Source organism: Pristiophorus japonicus, chromosome 1, assembly GCF_044704955.1.
Source record: "Pristiophorus japonicus isolate sPriJap1 chromosome 1, sPriJap1.hap1, whole genome shotgun sequence".
NCBI lineage: Eukaryota > Metazoa > Chordata > Chondrichthyes > Pristiophoridae > Pristiophorus > Pristiophorus japonicus.
In genome coordinates this window covers 489,810,974-489,829,724 of record NC_091977.1, presented here as the reverse complement: position 1 = coordinate 489,829,724, position 18,751 = coordinate 489,810,974, and the positions used below count along the sequence as shown (strand labels likewise).

General features: G+C 44.9%; 1 protein-coding gene across 2 annotated transcripts in view; it reads right to left on the bottom strand.

Annotated features, from left to right (window-relative positions):
• Positions 1-18,751, bottom strand: part of zc3h3 (zinc finger CCCH-type containing 3) — a 345,175-nt gene that overhangs the window by 27,982 nt on the left and 298,442 nt on the right. For both annotated transcript variants that reach the window (XM_070895144.1, XM_070895151.1), the window contains exons 10-11: positions 12,897-13,090; positions 7,809-8,002 (exon numbers count right to left, since the gene is read on the bottom strand). In XM_070895144.1, coding sequence (XP_070751245.1) covers positions 7,809-8,002; positions 12,897-13,090 — 388 coding nt within the window. The remainder of the gene's footprint in view (positions 1-7,808; positions 8,003-12,896; positions 13,091-18,751) is intronic.

Genomic DNA, 18,751 nt, shown 5'->3' with positions numbered 1-18,751 from the left:
AAGATTCACCAGACTGATTCCCGGGATGGCAGGACTGACCTATCAAGAAAGACTGGATCAACTGGGCTTGTATTCACTGGAGTTCAGAAGAATGAGAGGGGACCTCATGGAAACGTTTAAAATTCTGACGGGTTTAGACAGGTTAGATGCAGGAAGAATGTTCCCAATGTTGGGGAAGTCCAGAACCAGGGGTCACAGTCTGAGGATAAGGGGTAAACCATTTAGGCCCGAGATGAGGAGAAACTTCTTCACCCAGAGAGTGGTGAACCTGTGGAATTCTCTACCACAGAAAGTAGTTGAGGCCAATTCACTAAATATATTCAAAAGGGAGTTAGATGAAGTCCTTACTACTCGGGGGATCAAGGGTTATGGCGAGAAAGCAGGAAGAGGGTACTGAAGTTTCATGTTCAGCCATGAACTCATTGAATGGCGGTGCAGACTAGAAGGGCTGAATGGCCTGCTCCTGCACCTATTTTCTATGTTTCTATCTTATAGAAACATTTAAAATAATGAAACGGATAGACAAGATAGAGGCAGAGAGGTTGTTTCCACTGGTCGGGGAGACTAGAACCAGGGGGCACAGCCTCAAAATACGGGGGAGCCAATTTAAAACCGAGTTGAGAAGGAATTTCTTCTCCCAGAGGGTTGTGAATCTGTGGAATTCTCTGCCCAAGGATGCAGTTGAGGCTAGCTCATTGAATGTATTCAAATCACAGATAGATAGATTTTTAACCAATAAGGGAATTAAGGGTTACGGGGAGCGGGCGGGTAAGTGGAGCTGAGTCCACGGCCAGATCAGCCATGATCTTGTTGAATGGCGGAGCAGGCTCGAGAGGCAAGATGGTCTACTCCTGTTCCTAATTCTTATGTTCTTATGTTCTAATCAATTTGCACCAGCGTAACTCAGTTAGTTACGATTTTTTTTTAGGTAAGTTTTTTTTCAGCCAAAAGGGGCGTAACCTGCCACCGGCGCCAATTCTGGCCAGTTAGGCAAGTTTGGCCAACTAAGAGTTACTCCAGTTCTTCTTAGGCTAGCGTATGTGAAAAACTTGCTGGAGAGTTAAGGAAATCGGCGCAGGTAAGGAAATCAGTGCAGGTAAGTGCAGCAGATGCCCGGACAGCAGCAGCAGGAGAGGTAAGAGAGAGGGGGGGGTGGGGGGGAACTTTCGGTATAGTTAGGTGCAGGGACCGGGAGGGAGGAAGCCATTCGGCCTGGGATAGAGGCAGGGGAGCAGACCGGGAGGTCACTCGGCCAGGGCTAGGGGCGAGGTAGCGGACCGGGAGCCCACTCAGGGCCAGGCGTGGTAGCGGACCGGGAGGCCACTCGGGGCCAGGGTCGGGCGGGGGAGTGGACCTGCAAGCCCTTCGGCCAGGGCTAGGGGCGGGGAAGCGGGACCGGCAAACCACTCGGGGCTAGGGTCGGGCGGGGGAGTGGGACAGGCAAGCCACTCGAGGCTGGCTGGGAAAGCAGACCGGCAAGCCCTTCGGCCAGGGCTCGGGACCGGCATCGGGGGTGGGGAGGGTGGGGAGACTTTAATAATTGGAGGTAAGCTGCTGCAATGTATTTTAATGTGTTTTTGAGTTGCTGCAATGTATGTTAATGTGTTTTTAAGTTGCTGTATTGTATTTTAATGTGTTGCGAGCTGGCTGTATGTTTCACTTTGCAGCCTCAGCCCGCACTGTGTCCCTGGTTACCGTGGCAACCCGATCTTTTTGGCGTAGATCAAGCTCCACCCCCAAAACTAAAGGACAGGTTGGGCTGCGCCAAAATGAAGAAATCCAATGAAGAAACTTAGAACATATTTTTGGGCCGTATTTGGGCCCCCAAAAAATGGGCGTAACTTTTCAAGTACACCAAAAAAAAACTTGGGGGAAAATTGAGCCCAAAGTAAATTAAAACAGAAAATATTACAACAACAACTTGCAGGTTATTGGTGAGTAAGTGCCGCCTGATAGCACTAGAACACCTTCCATCACCTTACTGATGATTGAGAGTAGACTGATGACTGCACAGTGTTTAGTGGTATTCGCAACTTCTCAGATAATGAAGCAATCCATGCCCACATGTAGCAAGACCTGGATGACATTCAGATTTGGGCTGGTAAGTGGCAAGTAACATTCGCACCACACAAGTGCCAGACAATGAATATCTCCAACAAGCGAGAGTCTAACCACCACCCCTTGACATTCAACGACATTACCATCGCTCAATCCCCCACCATCAACATCCTGCTATTGACCAGAAACTTAACTTGACCAGCCACATAAATACTGTGGCAACAAGAGCAAGTCAGAGGTTGGGTATTCTGCGGCGAGTGTCTCACCTCCTGACACCCGAATCTACAAAGGCACAAGTCAGAAGTGTGATGAAATACTCTCCACTTGCATGGATGAGTGCAGTTCCAAGAAGTTCGATACCATTTAGGACAAAGCAGCCCGCTTAATTGGCAGCCCACTCACCACCTTAAACGTTCACTCCCTCCACCACTGGCGCAACGTGGCTGCAGTGTGTACCATCTACAAGATGCACTGCAGTAAGTTGCCAAGGCTTCTTCGGCAGCACCTCCCAAACTTGCGACCTCGACCAACTAGAAGGACAAGGGCAGTAGGCGCATGGGAACACCATCACCTGCAAGTTCCCCTTCAAGTTACACATCGTCCTGACTTGGAAGCACATCGTCGTTCCTTCCTCGTCGCTGGCTCAAAACCCTGGAACACCCTCACAGCACTGTGATAGTACCTTCACCACGAGGACTGAAGTGCTTTAAGGTGACTCACCATCACCTTCTCAACGGCAATTAGGGATGGGCAATAAATGCTGGCCTTGCCAGCGATGCCCACATCCCACGAATGAATAAAAATATAGTCAATTTTTTTGGCCAAGGGATTTGCTTTGCCAGAAAAAAAAAATCACAATGTGGGGACACCAAGTCTTCAAGAAGATTCCAACCAAAAACTGTAAATGTTGTGAATACCTGGAAGGTCGGTCAGCTTTGTGGGTCTTTCCAATGCCCAATTGTTTTTTTTATAAAACCTTGGTTGTGGGGTATACAGCCATTAGCTGCTTCTTTGGTGATAGATGCCAGTATATCTGACTCTTAACTTTACCACTTGGCATTACCAAATTTGGTTCCTTTATCCCTACGGCAGACGTAGCATTAACGGCATAGACAGATAGAGCCAGCTCAAGGGCGTTGTAGAATTCAAAGTACGAGAGCGGCAGAATTAAAGCAGCTTTAGATGAAGAACATAAGAAATAGCAGGAGTAGGTCATACGGCCCCTCCAGCCTGCTCCGCCATTTAATAAGATCATGGCTGATCTGATCATGGACTCAGCTTTACTTCTCTGTCCGCTCCCCATAACACTTTACTCGCTTATCGCTCAAAAATCTGTCTATCTCCACCTTAAATATATTCAATGACCCAGCCTCCACAGTTCCCTGGCTGACCTGCTGATTATTGCCACTATTTTGTTTGTATAACACTCCCGTGAAGTGTCTAAGGATGTTTTACAACATCAAAGTTGCTATATAAATGCAAGTTGTTGTTGTATTTTCTGTTTTTATTTACTTTGTCTCTGAAGTAGAAACAGATGAACATTTGATACTGATGAACAGGTCTCACCTGAAAAGCTAACCTGTCTTTTTTCCAATGCACTGAATGACCTGCTGTGTATCTCCAAGATTTTTGTTGTTTTCAAATCATTTACAATTTTTCTTCTCATCTCGAAATGGATTCAGCATTCCTAGAATTATAGAACAGTATGGCACAGGAGGAGGCCATTGTACCGGTGACAGTTCGCTGAAAGAGCACTTAGTCTCAGTCTTCTGACTTTTCCTCATACAGTTTAAAAAATTAAATATATATATATATATATATCATATATATTTTAGATATTTATATATATATATACGCTTCCATTTAAAAAAAACTGATTTGAACACCTCTATGAGATCGCCTCTTAACCTTTGTTCTAATGTAAATTTCCAAGTTTCTCCAGCCTCCCATCTCTAGCATCATCTTTTAACCTCCCCTCTATAGACTTAACATCCTTCCTAAAGTAAGGTGCTCAAAACTGAGGCTTAACCAATATTTTGTATAGATTTGGGATTACTTCAGTGCCTTGGCTCAGCGGTAGCACTCTCGGCTCTGAGTCAGAAGGTTCAAGTTCCACTCCAAAGACTTGAGCACATATCTAGGCTGACACGCCATTGCAGTACTGAGGGAGTGCTGCACTGTTGGAGGTGCCATCTGTCGGATGAGACGTTAAACTGAAGCCTCGTCTGCCCTCTTAGGTGCATTCAAAAGATCCGATGGCATTATTTTAAGAGCAGGGATGTTTTCCCCTGTGCCCTGGCAATAGTTCTTCAGAATCAACGTCACTTAAAAAAAAAACTGATTATCTGGTTTATTACTGTTCGTGGGATCTTTCTGTGCACAAATTAGCTCTCATGGCTGAGGTTGTGAAAGGCGCTATGTGAATGCAAGTCTTTCTTTCTTTACTTAAAAAGTGCCCAAAAATAAAATATGATGGCTAACCCAGCTGCCCTGATGGGTATCCCTAGTGAGCAGCTGAGCCACAGAGACAAAGGTGGTTCCCAGTCTGTGTTGAGTTAACTGGCCTTAGCGCCCATGCTAACGAGGGGACAACTGACCAAGGTTCCTACTGCTGATTGTTATCTCGCAAACCCATGACGGAAAGTGTGATGTGTCGACTTCCAGTGAGGATAGGATACAGCTTGGCTGTGATCTGTTTGTGGTAAGACAGCCTGCTGGCACTCAGTATATATGGCTTGCAAGTGAATAATAGCTGCTTTCACAAGGAACGACAAGGTGCTTGTGGAACAGCACACCCCAGCAAGGAGTCAATACCTTCAGAAGATGAAGAGATAAAGCTGCGAAGCAAAATGTTTGGAAACGTATTTTGTGCAGAGAGGAGTGAAAGGGGTTAATAAAAGCATTTTTTGGAGATATATTACAATTCACCAATCATAAACCTAACAGCTAAATGCTCCCTTATCTGAGCTATTATCTGACACAGACACGACATGGTAACATCCAAAAGCTATCAATTACTCTGAAGAAAGTCTATTTTATCCCCTGCACCACCTTATTACCTATGCTCCAGTGACATGTCAAACAAACCTATTCAGCTGTTAAGTGCGCGCAGTGGTGCTGTTAAAAGGTGGTAGTGAACTCCTTCCATTATGATTATGACCATGAAATATGACAATAAAATGACATGTGCCAGGATCTCAAAAGCCTGCTGCCTGCCGAGCTGAACTCTTGTTTATAACTGTTCAAAGAGGCATATCTCCGGAAAATGTTTACAAAAGGAATCACTCAGAGCTGTAAAGACCGATCTCTCTCTCCGGTTGTAGTCAGGATGAATGCTGCCATTTACTCCTCGCTAAACGGGCAATTGGGAAACAGAAACATCTGCTCATTTCCCTGAGACTTTTGTGCTCTTTCGCGAACAAATTAAAGTACGACAAACGATCAGTAATTAAATTGCCGCATGCATGAGGTGATCTGCGAGTAGTGCAGTCATCTTGAAATTATCAGTCCCAGCACATTTTTAAGCTGGCTTCAAACTATTTAAATGGAGGATGAAAAATGGAAAATTAGAATCACCTCTGAAGTGGCAAGCTGTTTTTGTTCAATGCTTGGGTAGTGACCTAAACTCCAGTAGATGACCAGAAACCATCAGGATCGCTTGTCTGCTCCTTTAGTCTTTGATACCTCCAGTTCTCTTTCTGTGGCGCCCTTAACCCTTTCACAGCTGTTTCCGGAGACTATACTAATTAACTATTCTATGGCTCTGCATGTTATGTCAGAGATGACTTTGTAACCTGTGAGCTTTCTGCTTTGGACAGTACAGATGCAGTGCATTAAGGACATCACTTTTAACCCTTACAGTGCTTTCATCTCCAAGAAATTCTGTACTCCCCAAGCCCGGTCTCTATTTAAAAAACAATCTCAAACATTGAATTGCTTAATATTGCAGTAAAAATGTTATGAATATTAAAAAAAAATTGTTCTTGTGATGTGGCCGACATTGGCAAGTCTGTATTCATTGTTCATCCATAGTCGGCCCGAAAAGGTGGTGGTGATCCCACAATGGTGTTAAGTAGGGAATTCCAGGATATTTACCCGGTGATGATGAAAGAATGATGATATATGTCCAAGTCAGGATGGTGTGTGAATTGGAGGGGAACTTGATGTTCCCATTGACATTGCTGCTCTTGTCCTTCTAACTGTTAGAGGTCATAGGGGAGCCACATGCAGACATAGTAACCTTAGTGAGTTGCGGCAGTGTATCCAGTAAAACGTACACAGTGGAACCCCAGTGTTGGATATTGAGTATTTAAAAAAACCAGTCAATTCCTGCTGGTTTCTCGCTCAACCTGGGGGACTAGCTGGTATAGTGTCATGGAAATCTCTGACTCTTGCACAGCTCCAAACGCTTTGTAAAATTGTGATTTCTATTTTCCCTGCATTCTGATCCATTTTCTGTATATTATATCTACATTGCGAGTTTTAAGAACTTTCTTTTTTAACGCTTAGATTGCCAGCTGGTTTGCGGAAACATCGGTCAGTCAGATCTTAGTTCACATGCCATGAAGCAAAAGCTAAAATTACAATAGAGCTATTACTAGCTTTATTGCTGTAATACTAAACCTATAGAATGCTGAAAGCAGATTTGTAACTAAAAATTATTTGCAATACTGCACTTTTGCTTCCCTTTCCCCATATACTCTCTCCTATATTCTATCATATTGACTTCACATTTTTCTATAATTTAGTCCTCCTTTCCTGATGACAATGACTCCTTGTTGGGGTGTGGCTCCACTGGGACAGGTCATGCCTGATGCCTTTCTCAAGTGTGCACCTTTCATGTCTGCCAATGAGTGTTGCCAGGCAGGCTGTGGAGGGCATCAGAGCCAGGGCAAATCTTGTCCTTTATTCATGCACGCATTCTTCCGATGGAGATTGCTTTTTCTGGGCTCTTTAACCTAATTCATCCGTTTTAATTGATTTTTTCCTCTTTTAAAAAAAAGTTTTCTTCCTCTTTGTGGTCTCGCCATTTGGAGGAGGGACCATCTTCCAACAAAATGCCCTTTGATTGGCTGAAAATTGATGCAAAAGACCGACATGGTTGCACCTTTGAGGTGATCAGATCAATATGTGACTTGTACAACAAACATGTCAAAACTGGAAGGTCCATCTTGGAGACTCATTCTACAATGCTAACTTGCAAGGCAAGTAAATGGGATTAGAGCAGCTCCAGCTGAAGAGCAAACACCAGCAAGGTATGATGGGTCAAATGACTTCCTTCATGTAATTTCTATGATTGTTATGCTTTTTTCCCCACCTTCAAAACCCTCTTCACAGTCTTGGTATTTGACCATGCTTTCAGTTATCTCCCTTTACTCTGCTACTACTGCTGGGCATCCATTTCTTCTCCATAAATGACATCAGGATGTTTACTACATTAAAGCTGATGATGATGTTATGAGCAGGTGATCAAAAAGAGCCAAGCGTTCCAGGTTTGATCTGTGATGTGTGCTGAGTTAAATAATCTAAACCAGTGAGGCAGCAGAGATATTACAATTGGCCTTAGTATCCTTGGGTTAGGGAGGCTAAAACTGGTCAGGCTGTCTAATCATTGTTACACAGCATTCTCTGCTGGAAGTATGGGTGTGTGGTCATCAGAGCCAAGACAGCCCTACTATAAATTCATCTGAAATTGGGGCCAAACATTCAAAAAATAGACAAGATGTTGGTTCCATTGTGATTGTACATACCCAGTACTTCCCCTGCCCTTTCCTCTTCTACTTCAGAATCAGCTTTCTCTTCAGAGGATGCAGACGAGTGAAGCGCAATGAAGGCTGGCAGCCAATGCTGGCTGCTGCTGCTGCTGCTCGATTCTCCGGTGTTGACAGAAGAGTCAGCTCTTTTCTCTGTGGACACTTGTCTCGAGGTCTTCCCCTCCAGCTCTCTGCCAAAGGTTGAGAAAGCCATGTTAACACTTAAAAAAAAAAACTCGTAATTTGATAGACGAAGGGATTCCATTTAATTGGAAAGACAATACTTTTTGGATGCTACTGAATTGCTACGTGTTCCCATGTGCAGTACACCCTTTAACCCAAATGGAACACAGGGCCTGTTCCAGAAGGAGAAAAGTTGTGTCAATTATCTTTGTTGAAATCAATAGTTAAAAGAGTTAAAACCTGATAAACATGTAACTAGTTTGCCAAGTGTAGCTCTGCTTTGAGCAGGATTTCACTGATTCTAGATTTAAATATAAGCTATTTGCAAACTGTACAGTACCACTTCAAATGTTCATTCGACAATTCTACTGGAAAAAGTTAACTGTAGAATTTTTTTTTTTATCCCTCCTCTCTTTCAGTCTCTGCCACGTGCACAAGTCATAAGAACAAACAGGCAACTTTATCACTGGTTTCTGCCAGCACCGCACTGTTTTTCTTCAGATGAGAAATGTGTGTGAACCAGGATGGACTCGTCCCTATGATTTCCTACCTTGCCTATGGCGTGGGATCTGTCACATAAGGAGAACTGCAGAGATAAAGCTGGAACTCACAAAAAATCTGAAAGCCTCTCTCCCCTTAAATGGAGGGTGACACGACAGCCGCTCTTTTTTTAAAAAAAAGGTATTTCCCCTTAACTCCCCCCCCACCCCAAAACATGAGAGCAAGTTACTTCGGGTTTCTCTGAATGAAACCTTGGAGTAGTGTGAGAAGGGACTGGGGAATTTTTCCTGCCTTCCAGTATTTGCCTTAATTTAATGGCGTGGCTGAAATTGAGAATTCAGTGCGAACAGGTTTAAATCTTTCTGATGTTTTTACCATATTACCTGCTTTTTTTGTACAGAAACCTGAAGTGAAGATTTCTTGAGCAGGAGCCTATAAGGTCCTGGGGGAGAGAATGGGAACTGACCTCTGATCACCCTCACTTCCATACAGAAATGTCATCTATTCAGTGCAACACATGGCAGCATGGTAGCTTGTTGCACGCCTGTTCTGCAAGGTGAAATGTGCACACTTTTATTGAGTCTGTTGGTTTTCCTTTGATCCTGCATTAAAGTCATGCTGCAAGCAGCCATTTTGTGTAGAGTCATACCATCATGAACTGTGAGGAGGCATTATGTCTCATGGTGCCCAGGTAAGAAAAATAACTATTTCTAGATTGCCTATGATATATTGGTCCTCTCCACCTCCAATTCCTGTCTCTGCAATGGGTTAAAATTCAGAGTCGAAGAGCAAAGATCAGCAGTGAGTGCACAAACCATGCAGTCCAATCACTGATCTCTGCTGTGAAATAAGAAGGCATTTGGGATGTTTATTTAGAAATAAATGTGGGCCCAAGTTTCGGCCTCAGTTGCTCCTGATTTTTTGGAGCAACTGGTGTAGAACGGAGTATCTTAGAAATTAAATTTCTCGGCATTTAGTTTGCTCCAGTTCTAGTCAGTTAGAACAGTTTCACTTTGGAACAGAATTTTTTTTTCAAAAGGGGGCATGTCCGGCCACTTACGCCTGTTTTCAAAGTTTCGGCAGTGAAAACTTACTCCAAACTAACTTAGAATGGAGTAAGTGAAGATTTTTGTACGCTCGAAAAAACCTTGTCTACACTTTAGAAAATCAGGCGTAGGTTACAAATCAGGCGTAGGGAATGTGGGGTGGGGGGGAGGTTTAAAGGGAAGTTTACAAACATTAAACACTTCAGTTTTACAACTAAAGAGCCATCATCAATAATAAATGATAAAAACATCAATAAATCAACCAATAAACCAATCAAAAAAAATTACTAAGAAATATTATTTTTTTTTAAATCAATAAATTAAACATTTTCTACTTACCGACTGCAGCACCGGGAGCCCTCCAACAGCGTGCTGGGATGCCCCCCCCCCGCCCAGTGTGTCTCTGTCAGTGTCTCTATCTCTCTGTCTGTCTGTGTGTGTCTCTCACTCTCTGTCTGTCAGTGTCTGTGTTTCTGACAGCGAGGGGTGGAGGGGAGGGGGAGGTTGGGGAGGTGGGGTGGAGGGGTGGTGGAGTGGGGGTGGGCGGGGAGGGGGGTGACAAGTGAGGGAGGGGGGGTGAGAAGGCAGGGAGGGGAGGGGGGTGAGAAAGGAGGGAGGAGAGTGGGGGGGGAAGAGAAGGGAGGGAGGGAAGAGAAGGGAGGGAGGGGGGGAAGAGAAGGGAGGGAGGGGGGGAAGAGAAGGGAGGGAGGGGGGGAAGAGAAGGGAGGGAGGGAGGGGAAGGGGGGAGAGAAGGGAGAGAGAGAGAGAGAAAGAAAGGAGAGGGAGGCTGAACGGGCCGGGCCCAAGACTTCGAGCTTAGACTTACCGGATTGACAGGTAGGTGGCGTCGGGTCCGGGGGGGGTCGGGAGCGTGGATCGGGGCGGAGGGGAGGGGTCGGAGATCGGAGGTCGGTCGGGGAGGGGAGGTCGGGAGCGGGGGAAGCGGAGGTCGGGTCGGGGGGGGGGGGGGGGGGGAGGGTGTGGGAGCAGGAGTCAAGTCGGGTCCGGTCCGGAGGAGGCAGCCTTATGCACGCAGCCCCAGTGAGGCCATTCGGCCAGGGCTAGGGGCTGCATGCTTCGGGCCCCTCCCACACAGTTTTGGGCGCCTGGAGCTACTGCACTTGCGCGCCCACCGTAGCGCGCATGTGTAGAGGTCCCGGCACTGTTTTCAGCGCAGGGACCTAGCTCCGCCCCCTACAGCTTGTGCTGCGCCGCGCCGAGGGCCAGAGGACCTGCAGGGAGCCGGAGAATCTGGAAGTTTTTTTCAGGCGCACTTTGTGGCGTGAAAAACGGGCGTCCAGGTCAGGGCTGCGCCGTTCTAGGTGCGGCCCGAAACTTGGGCCCTGTATTTCTTACACCCCTCTTCTGAAGGATCAAACTCATGGTGGGCGATGGTTTTGCGAACAGTGCTTTGTCCAAGTGGCTATTTTTCACGTGTTGGGAGGCTATTTGACCATAGAGGATATTACAGCCAAGCTTGATTCTCTTTTCACCTAATGTTCATGCTCACACACTTTCCAGCATGGTTTACTAGATAGCAATCATAATCTGGAACCCTGGTTGTTCTTTTTCCTCTCTCTAGCCATGGGGCAATACAGCAAACTGTAGCACCCCCAACTGCCAACCCTGCTAATATCAGTTAATTCAGCACAGGCAAGAACGTCCTTGGTCTGCGTGACTCTTCATCATAACAGGTAGTGATTCACACATTAAGGCCCCAAATTTCGTCCCGCGGCGAAAACGGCGCACCTCCGAGCTAGGCGCCTGTTTTTCACGCCGAAAACTGCGCTTAAAAAAAACTCCGATATTCAAGGAGCTCAATGTCTGCTTGGCGCGGCGCGCTCTTCGCAGCAGGAGGCGGAGCCTAACACTCGCGCCGATTTTCTAAGTAGCAGGGGGCGGGTACAATTTAAATTAGCCTTCGTGGTGCCGGCAACCCTGCGCGTGCGCGCGCAGTCTCACACAAACATTGGCACTCGGCCATTTTTAAAAGGACTGCAGAAAAAGTGAAGATTTGTTTCTTGGACCCCTGCAAAGGCTTGTAATTTAATTTTTTTGATATTTCTGTGTGTGAAGGAGTGCTTTTAGCAGCACTGCTGAATAAATCACCTGCTGAAATCAGTGAGTTCAGCTTTTCACTGCTAAACTTGCAGAACCGGTGCTGCATTGGTGCATGCAAATTAAGGACTGTGTGTTTGGAGAAATAAGAGTGCCAATTCAACTTTGCAATGGATCAATGGCCTCAGTCCCCCTCACAGCTCGCAGGCTGCTGCTGTATCTTCGGCTGCCGTCGAGCCACTGACGCCGCCCCTAAAGCGTGGCCGAATGGCCTCAAGCACCATAAAGAGCTGCGTGTGTCAGGTATTGATTCTTCGGCTGCCGGCCAGCCACTGACGCCGCTGATATCCCAAGGCCGAATGGCCTCACGCCCGTCCGCTGCTGATTCTTTGGCTGCTGGCTAGCCACTGATGCCGCTGCTATCTCATGGCCGAATGGCCTCACGTCGGTCCGCTGCTGATTCTTCGGCTGGCTGCCGGCCAGCCACTGACACCGCTGCTATCCCATGGCCGAATGGCCTCAAGTCCATCCGGGTGTTGCTTCTTCGCGGCCAGCCACGAAGAGAATGAAGGCCTGCCTCAAGCACCGCAGCTCAGCTCGAAGCTTGCTGCCGCTGCCGTCGAGACACTGATGCCACACCCCCGCCTGTCTCCAACACGAAAGGCCTGCCTGAAGCACAACAGCTCGAAGGTTGCTGCTATTTCACACAGGTAGGAACATAGTTTATTTAATCTTTTCTTTGCTTATAAATTTTTATTCAGGTTGGATTTATTTGTATAATATTTGTATAAGTATAACTAACGATTGATTGTAGAATTTAATGACTTCCCTTCCCCCACCTCCACCCCCCACCTCGTTCCCTACGCCTAATTTGTAACCTACGCCTGATTTTCTAAAGTGTCGACAAGGTTTTTTCGAGCGTACAAAAATCTTCACTTACTCCATTCTAAGTTAGTTTGGAGTAAGTTTTCACTGCCGAAACTTTGAAAACATGCATAAGTGGCCGGACACGCCCCCTTTTGAAAAAAAAAATTCTGTTCCAAAGTGAAACTGTTCTAACTGACTAGAACTGGAGCAAACTAAATGGCGAGAATTCCGATTTCTAAGATACTCCGTTCTACAGCAGTTGCTCCTAAAAATCAGGAGCAATTCATGGCGAAACTTGGGGCCTAAGTTACCAGACTTGCAGGTAAGTTTTTCCTTAAGGTTCTTGCCAAACTTCAGAGAATGCAGAGTAAAATACCTTGTGACCAGTCATTTCTGTCTCAAGCTCCCAGTGGTGATAACCCTGCGTTACCTTTCAGTCTTGTCTGCGAGTTTGACCTGTTTTGAAGTCGTGGCCTCCTCTGCCGCTCCATCCAGACCCGTTTCAAAAGCGTGTTTCCGCTTGTCGCTTTTCCGTTGTCGGTGCTGTAACTTGCACTTGGAGCCCTGTGTGCAGCTCCCAGTTCTGGAGAATTCGGGACAGACGAGTGTGTGTTTCTTCTTGCACTAAAGAAGGAAACAATTTTTTTTAAAGTCAGAAAGTAGTTCTGTAATTCCTCATATATATCTCAAACCTACTAAGGACTTCTTTTGCAGTCTGTGACGAGATACCTGAAACTATACTAATTCTTGAAAGACACAAGTACAACAGGCAAAAGTAAGCATTAACGTCCCTCTCTGCTCTCTCCCTTCTCCACCGAAATCCCGTATTCAATTAGTTGATTTCCACATTATTTTAAAATGAAGCGTTGGGCCTTGAAGTAATCATCCCAGCAGGAACACACCACCAGCTGACAGGGCAGCTTTAAGATGTCAAAAACAGTGCTGGAGGGTGTGAGGAAGAGTGCAGCAAGTATAATGAAGTCTACTCTGTGATGAATCAGTTTTAGAAATCAAAGCTGGAGGCAAAGGGGACTGTTGCACTGAGAGCCAACAGTAAATGAGAGATGTATTTGTACCTTCACCACATGTGTCGACACAAGACCTTACAACTCAGAAGCGAGGCTGCTAATTTGGGTCCAATGGAGACTCACGTTTTGGGCTGCAGCTCTCAGGATCCAAGGAATCAACCTCCTTTCTTCGGTGGAGCATTGATAGGCAAGTGTATATTGCCAAAGTAAAACAGTTGAAGTCACCTCTAAGCCTAAGCTTTGCAGGCCGTCTTGATGTTGTTAGTTGTGGTGTGAGGCGCAGCGGTCAGATGCAACTGACGTGTGTGAGGTTTGTTCATTTTTTTTTGCGCCCTGCATGCTGTCGAAAAATGATTGAAACGAAAACTGCTGGGAATGTGCAGACAAATTTGGAAACACAACAGGCTTGTTAAAGAATGTATTGCCATTTCAAATATTTAGTGACTGCAAAAGCGGAATTTCACAGTGGAGTCCATTACACACTTGTTGTGTACTCTGTTCCAGATATCAAATTCCTGCAGGATCAATTCAACCCATAAAACTGATGGATGCCTTAGTTATCGTAAATCATCACACGGGCTGAATATTGAGGCTCAACCAGCACAGTGCGAGTTGCTAATTAAATGTTTCCAGTTGCACAAGAACAATTTTGTGTTTTCTTCCCTCAGGTGTTTTTTTTTAAACCAGGGCCTCTTCAAATTTATAGCAAACTTAAAACAAGTGGAGGAAAATAAAGCATTTCCATTAAAAGGGATCAGGAAAAAAAATACATCTGGCAATCAAACAGCAACAGATGCCGAAGAATGATGGGATTGTTTCTATAAAGATTAATGGATACCTGGGAGTGAGTTACACGTTGGAATCTAATCAAGGGGTTCAGATAGTTTCTGTATCGAATAATTGATACCTGGGATCTAATTGAGGGGCTCAATTACCTGGAGTTAGTTACAGGCTAGATTCTGATCAAGGAATTCTGATAGTTAATGTTTAGAACAATGGATATCCGAGAGTGAACTACAACCTAGAATTTAAGGCGGTCATGTAGAGAGCAATAAAAAAAATTTTTATTCGTTCATGGGATGTGGGTGTCGCTGGCAAAGCTAGCATTTATTACCCAACCCTAACTGCCCTTGAAAAGATGGTAGTGAGCTGCCTTCTTGAACCGCTGCAGTCCGTGTGTTAGGGAGGGAGTTCCAGGATTTTGACTCAGTGACGATGAAGGAACGGCGAAATCTTACGACAGCTATATAAGGTATTGGTGAGGTCACACCTGGAATACTGCGTACAGTTTTGGTTTCCATATTTACGAAAGGATATACTTGCTTTGGAGGCAGTTCAGAGAAGGTTCACAAGGTTGATTCCGAGGATGAGGGGGTTGACTTATAAGTAAAGGTTGAGTAGGTTGGGCCTCTACTCATTGGAATTCAGAAGAATGAGAGGTGATCTTATCAAGACGTATAAGATTATGAGGGGGCTTGACAGGGTGGATTCAGAGAGGATGTTTCCACTGATGGAGACTCGAACTAGAGGGCACGATCTTAGGATAAGGGGCTGCCCATTTAAAACAAAGATGAGGAGAAATTTCTTCTCTGAGTTGTGAACCTGTGGAATTCGCTGCCTCAGAGAGCTGTGGAAGCTGGGACATTGAATAAATTTAAGATAGAAATCGACGATAAGGGGTTAAGGAGTTATGGGGAACGGGCAGGGAAGTGGAGCTGAGTCCATGAGCAGATCAGCCATGATCTTATTGAATGGCGGAGCAGGCTCGAGGGGCCATATGGCCGACTCCTGTTCCTATTTCTTACGTTCTTATGTATACTTCCAAGTCATGATGGTATGTGAAGTATGAAGGAATAGTCTAGTTGAGGAGTTGGCATCAAGATTAACATAGAAACATAGAAAATAGGTGCAGGAATAGGCCATTCGGCCCTTCGAGCCTGCACCACCATTCAATATCATGGCTGATCCTTCACTTCAGTATCCCTGTCCCGCTTTCTCTCCATACCCCTTGATCCCTTTAGCCGTAAGGGCCATATCTAACTCCCTCTTGAATACATCCAATGAACTGGCATCAACAACTCTCTGCGGCAGGGAATTCCACAGGTTAACAAACTCTCTGAGTGAAGAAGTTTCTCCTCATCTCAGTCCTAAATGGCCTACCCCTTATCCTAAGACTGTGTCCCCTGGTTCTGGACTTCCCCAACATCGGGAACATCCTTCCCGCATCTAACCGTTTCTATGAGATCCCCTCTCATCCTTCTAAACTCCAGTGTATAAAGGCCCAGTTGATCCAGTCTCTCCTCATATGTCAGTCCAGCCATCCCTGGAATCAGTCTGGTGAACCTTTGCTGCACTCCCTCAATAGCAAGAACGTCCTTCCTCAGATTAGGAGACCAAAACTGAACACAATATTCCAGGTGAGGTCTCACCAAGGCCCTGTACAATTGCAGTAAGACCTCCCTGCTCCTATACTCAAATCTCCTAGCTATGAATGCCAATATGCCATTTGCCTTCTTCACCACCTGCTGTATCTGCATGCCAACTTTCAATGACTGATGAACCATGACACCCAAGTCTCGTTGCACCTCCCCTTTTCCTAATCTGCCGCCATTCAGATAATATTCCGCCTTCCTGTTTTTGCCACCAAAGTAGATAACCTCACATTAATCCACATTATACTGCATCTGCCATGCATTTGCCCACTCACCTAACCTGTCCAAGTCACCCTGCAGCCTCTTAGCATCCTCCTCACATCTCACACCGCCACCCAGTTTAGTGTCATCTGCAAACTTGGAGATGTTACACTCAATTCCTTCATCCAAATCATTGATGTATATTGTAAAGAGCTGGGGTCCCAGCACTGAGCCCTGCGGCACTCCACTAGTCACTGCTTCCCATTCCGAAAAGGACCCGTTTATCCCGACTCTCTGCTTACTGTCTGCCAACCAGTTCTCTATCCATGCCAGTACATTACCCCCAATACCATGTGCTTTGATTTTGCACACCAATCTCTTATGTGGGACCTTGTCAAAGGCCTTTTGAAAGTCCAAATACACCACATCCACTTGTTCTCCCTTGTCCACTCTACTAGTTACATCCTCAAAAATTTCCAGAAGATTTGTCAAGCATGATTTCCCTTTCATAAGTCCATGCTGACTTGGACCGATCCTGACACTGCTATTTCATCCTTAATAATTGATTCCAACATTTTCCCCACCACTGATGTCAGGCTAACCGGTCTATAATTAACCGTTTTCTCTCTCCCTCCTTTTTTAAAAAGTGGTGTTACATTAGCTACCCTCCAGTCCATAGGAACTGATCCAGAGTCGATAGACTGTTGGAAAATGATCACCAATGCATCCACTATTTCTAGGGCCACTTCCTTAAGTAGTCTGGGATGCAGACAATCAGGCCCTGGGGATTTATCGGCCTTCAATCCCATCAATTTCCCCAACACAATTTTCTGCCTAATTAGGATATTCTGCAATTCCTCCTTCTCACTAGACCCTCGGTCTCCTAGTACATCTGGAAGGTTATTTGTGTCTTCCTTCGTGAAGACAGAACCAAAAGTATTTGTTCAATTGGTCTGCCATTTCTTTGTTCCCCATTATAAATTCACCCGAGTCCGACTGCAAGGGACCTACGTTTGTCTTCACTACTCTTTTTCTCTTCACATATCTATAGAAGCTTTTGCTGTCAGTTTTTATGTTCCCGGCAAGCTTCCTCTCGTACTCTATTTCCCCCCTCGTAATTAAACCTTTTGTCCTCCTCTGCTGAATTCTAAATTTCTCTGGTTTGCTGCTTTTTCTGGCCAATTTATATGCCTCTTCCTTGGATCTAACACTATCTTTAATAGTAGCTATCGTATGATGGGAACATACTTCTTTTTAAAAAAGGTGAAAAGGACTGGCTTGGAAATTACAGGACGACAGATACTTGGAAATGAGTTATAATTGAGGGGTTCAAATGGTTTATAGGATAACTGCCATTGGGTTACAGGCTAGAACATGGTAATAGGCTTTGGATGGCTCATGTATGGAATAATGAATACCCAGGATTGAGTTCCAGGTTGGAATATAATACAGGGGTTCAGACAGTTTATATAATTGGCAGTGAGTTACAGCTTGAAACCTATTCATGAAGTTTAGATATCATCAGGGCCACTGATTTATGGCAACTGAATGAGTCAAGTTCAGTTTTTACTACATATAGTGATTGAATTTTTGCTGGTATTTTGGGGATTAAATTCAATGATTCTGTAAAAACTGTAAATCAGCAGCCTGAACAAAAACATCTTAAGCTCAATCACCGTAAGACTAAAGCCTTGAAATAATAGCAGAGATATATGTTATTAAACACAGTAGATGAAGTTCACGTTAGCTTTATTAAGTTTAGGGTGGCTACCTGCTACTGCACATCATCAATATGTGGAGATCAAAAATAAAGGTTACTAACTGAGTGACAATCACTTCAAGTTCATGAAGCAACACTTAACAATTGGGCATTGGAAAACAATGCCTACATGGGACAATAGATTGATGGTAGAGGTTTATAATATATCAGAACACTAAGAAGCAGCTAATATTTTATATCCGTCTGCCATTTCTTACTCTTTAGATTGGGCACCATGCAGGTCCACTTTGATTAATTATTGCTTCTAAGGGTGTGAATGTAGGTAGTGAAACTAATAAAAACTGATACTCACTGGCAACATCCACTATTTTAGTAATATCAGTTTTATTTGTATTTTGTTTGTAAGAAACCAAGCTTAAAAGGTGAGGCCAATAGTGCAGAATGACACCAAGACATAAATTAGCAAAGGAGGTGGTGAATTAAATCAGGAAATATTGATTGGGAGACACTGAGCTTGGGTTTATATATCCTGCAGACTGTAGGAGGAAAGAAAAAGTCAGGGAAGACTGCAGCTCCACAGTTTTGAGGTCCATCCATGACCTCCTCCTCATCGCTATCTACAGGCGACCTTACGGTATTATCCAGAAGCAAGGGATCAGCTTCGATGTTTGCTGATGACACCCAGTTTTACCTTGCTGCCTCCTTCATTAATCCAAAGATTGTTGCCAAACTTCAAATTGCCCGTCTGATATTAAGACCTCTATGAGCCAAAACAGCCGAATGTTGGCAAAACTGAGATTATCCAACTCAGCTCCTATGCCACCGGCTTTACCATCATCAACCTCCCTGACCATCATCTAATGTTGAGTCATGAAGTACAGAATGTGGTGTTCTGATTGACCCC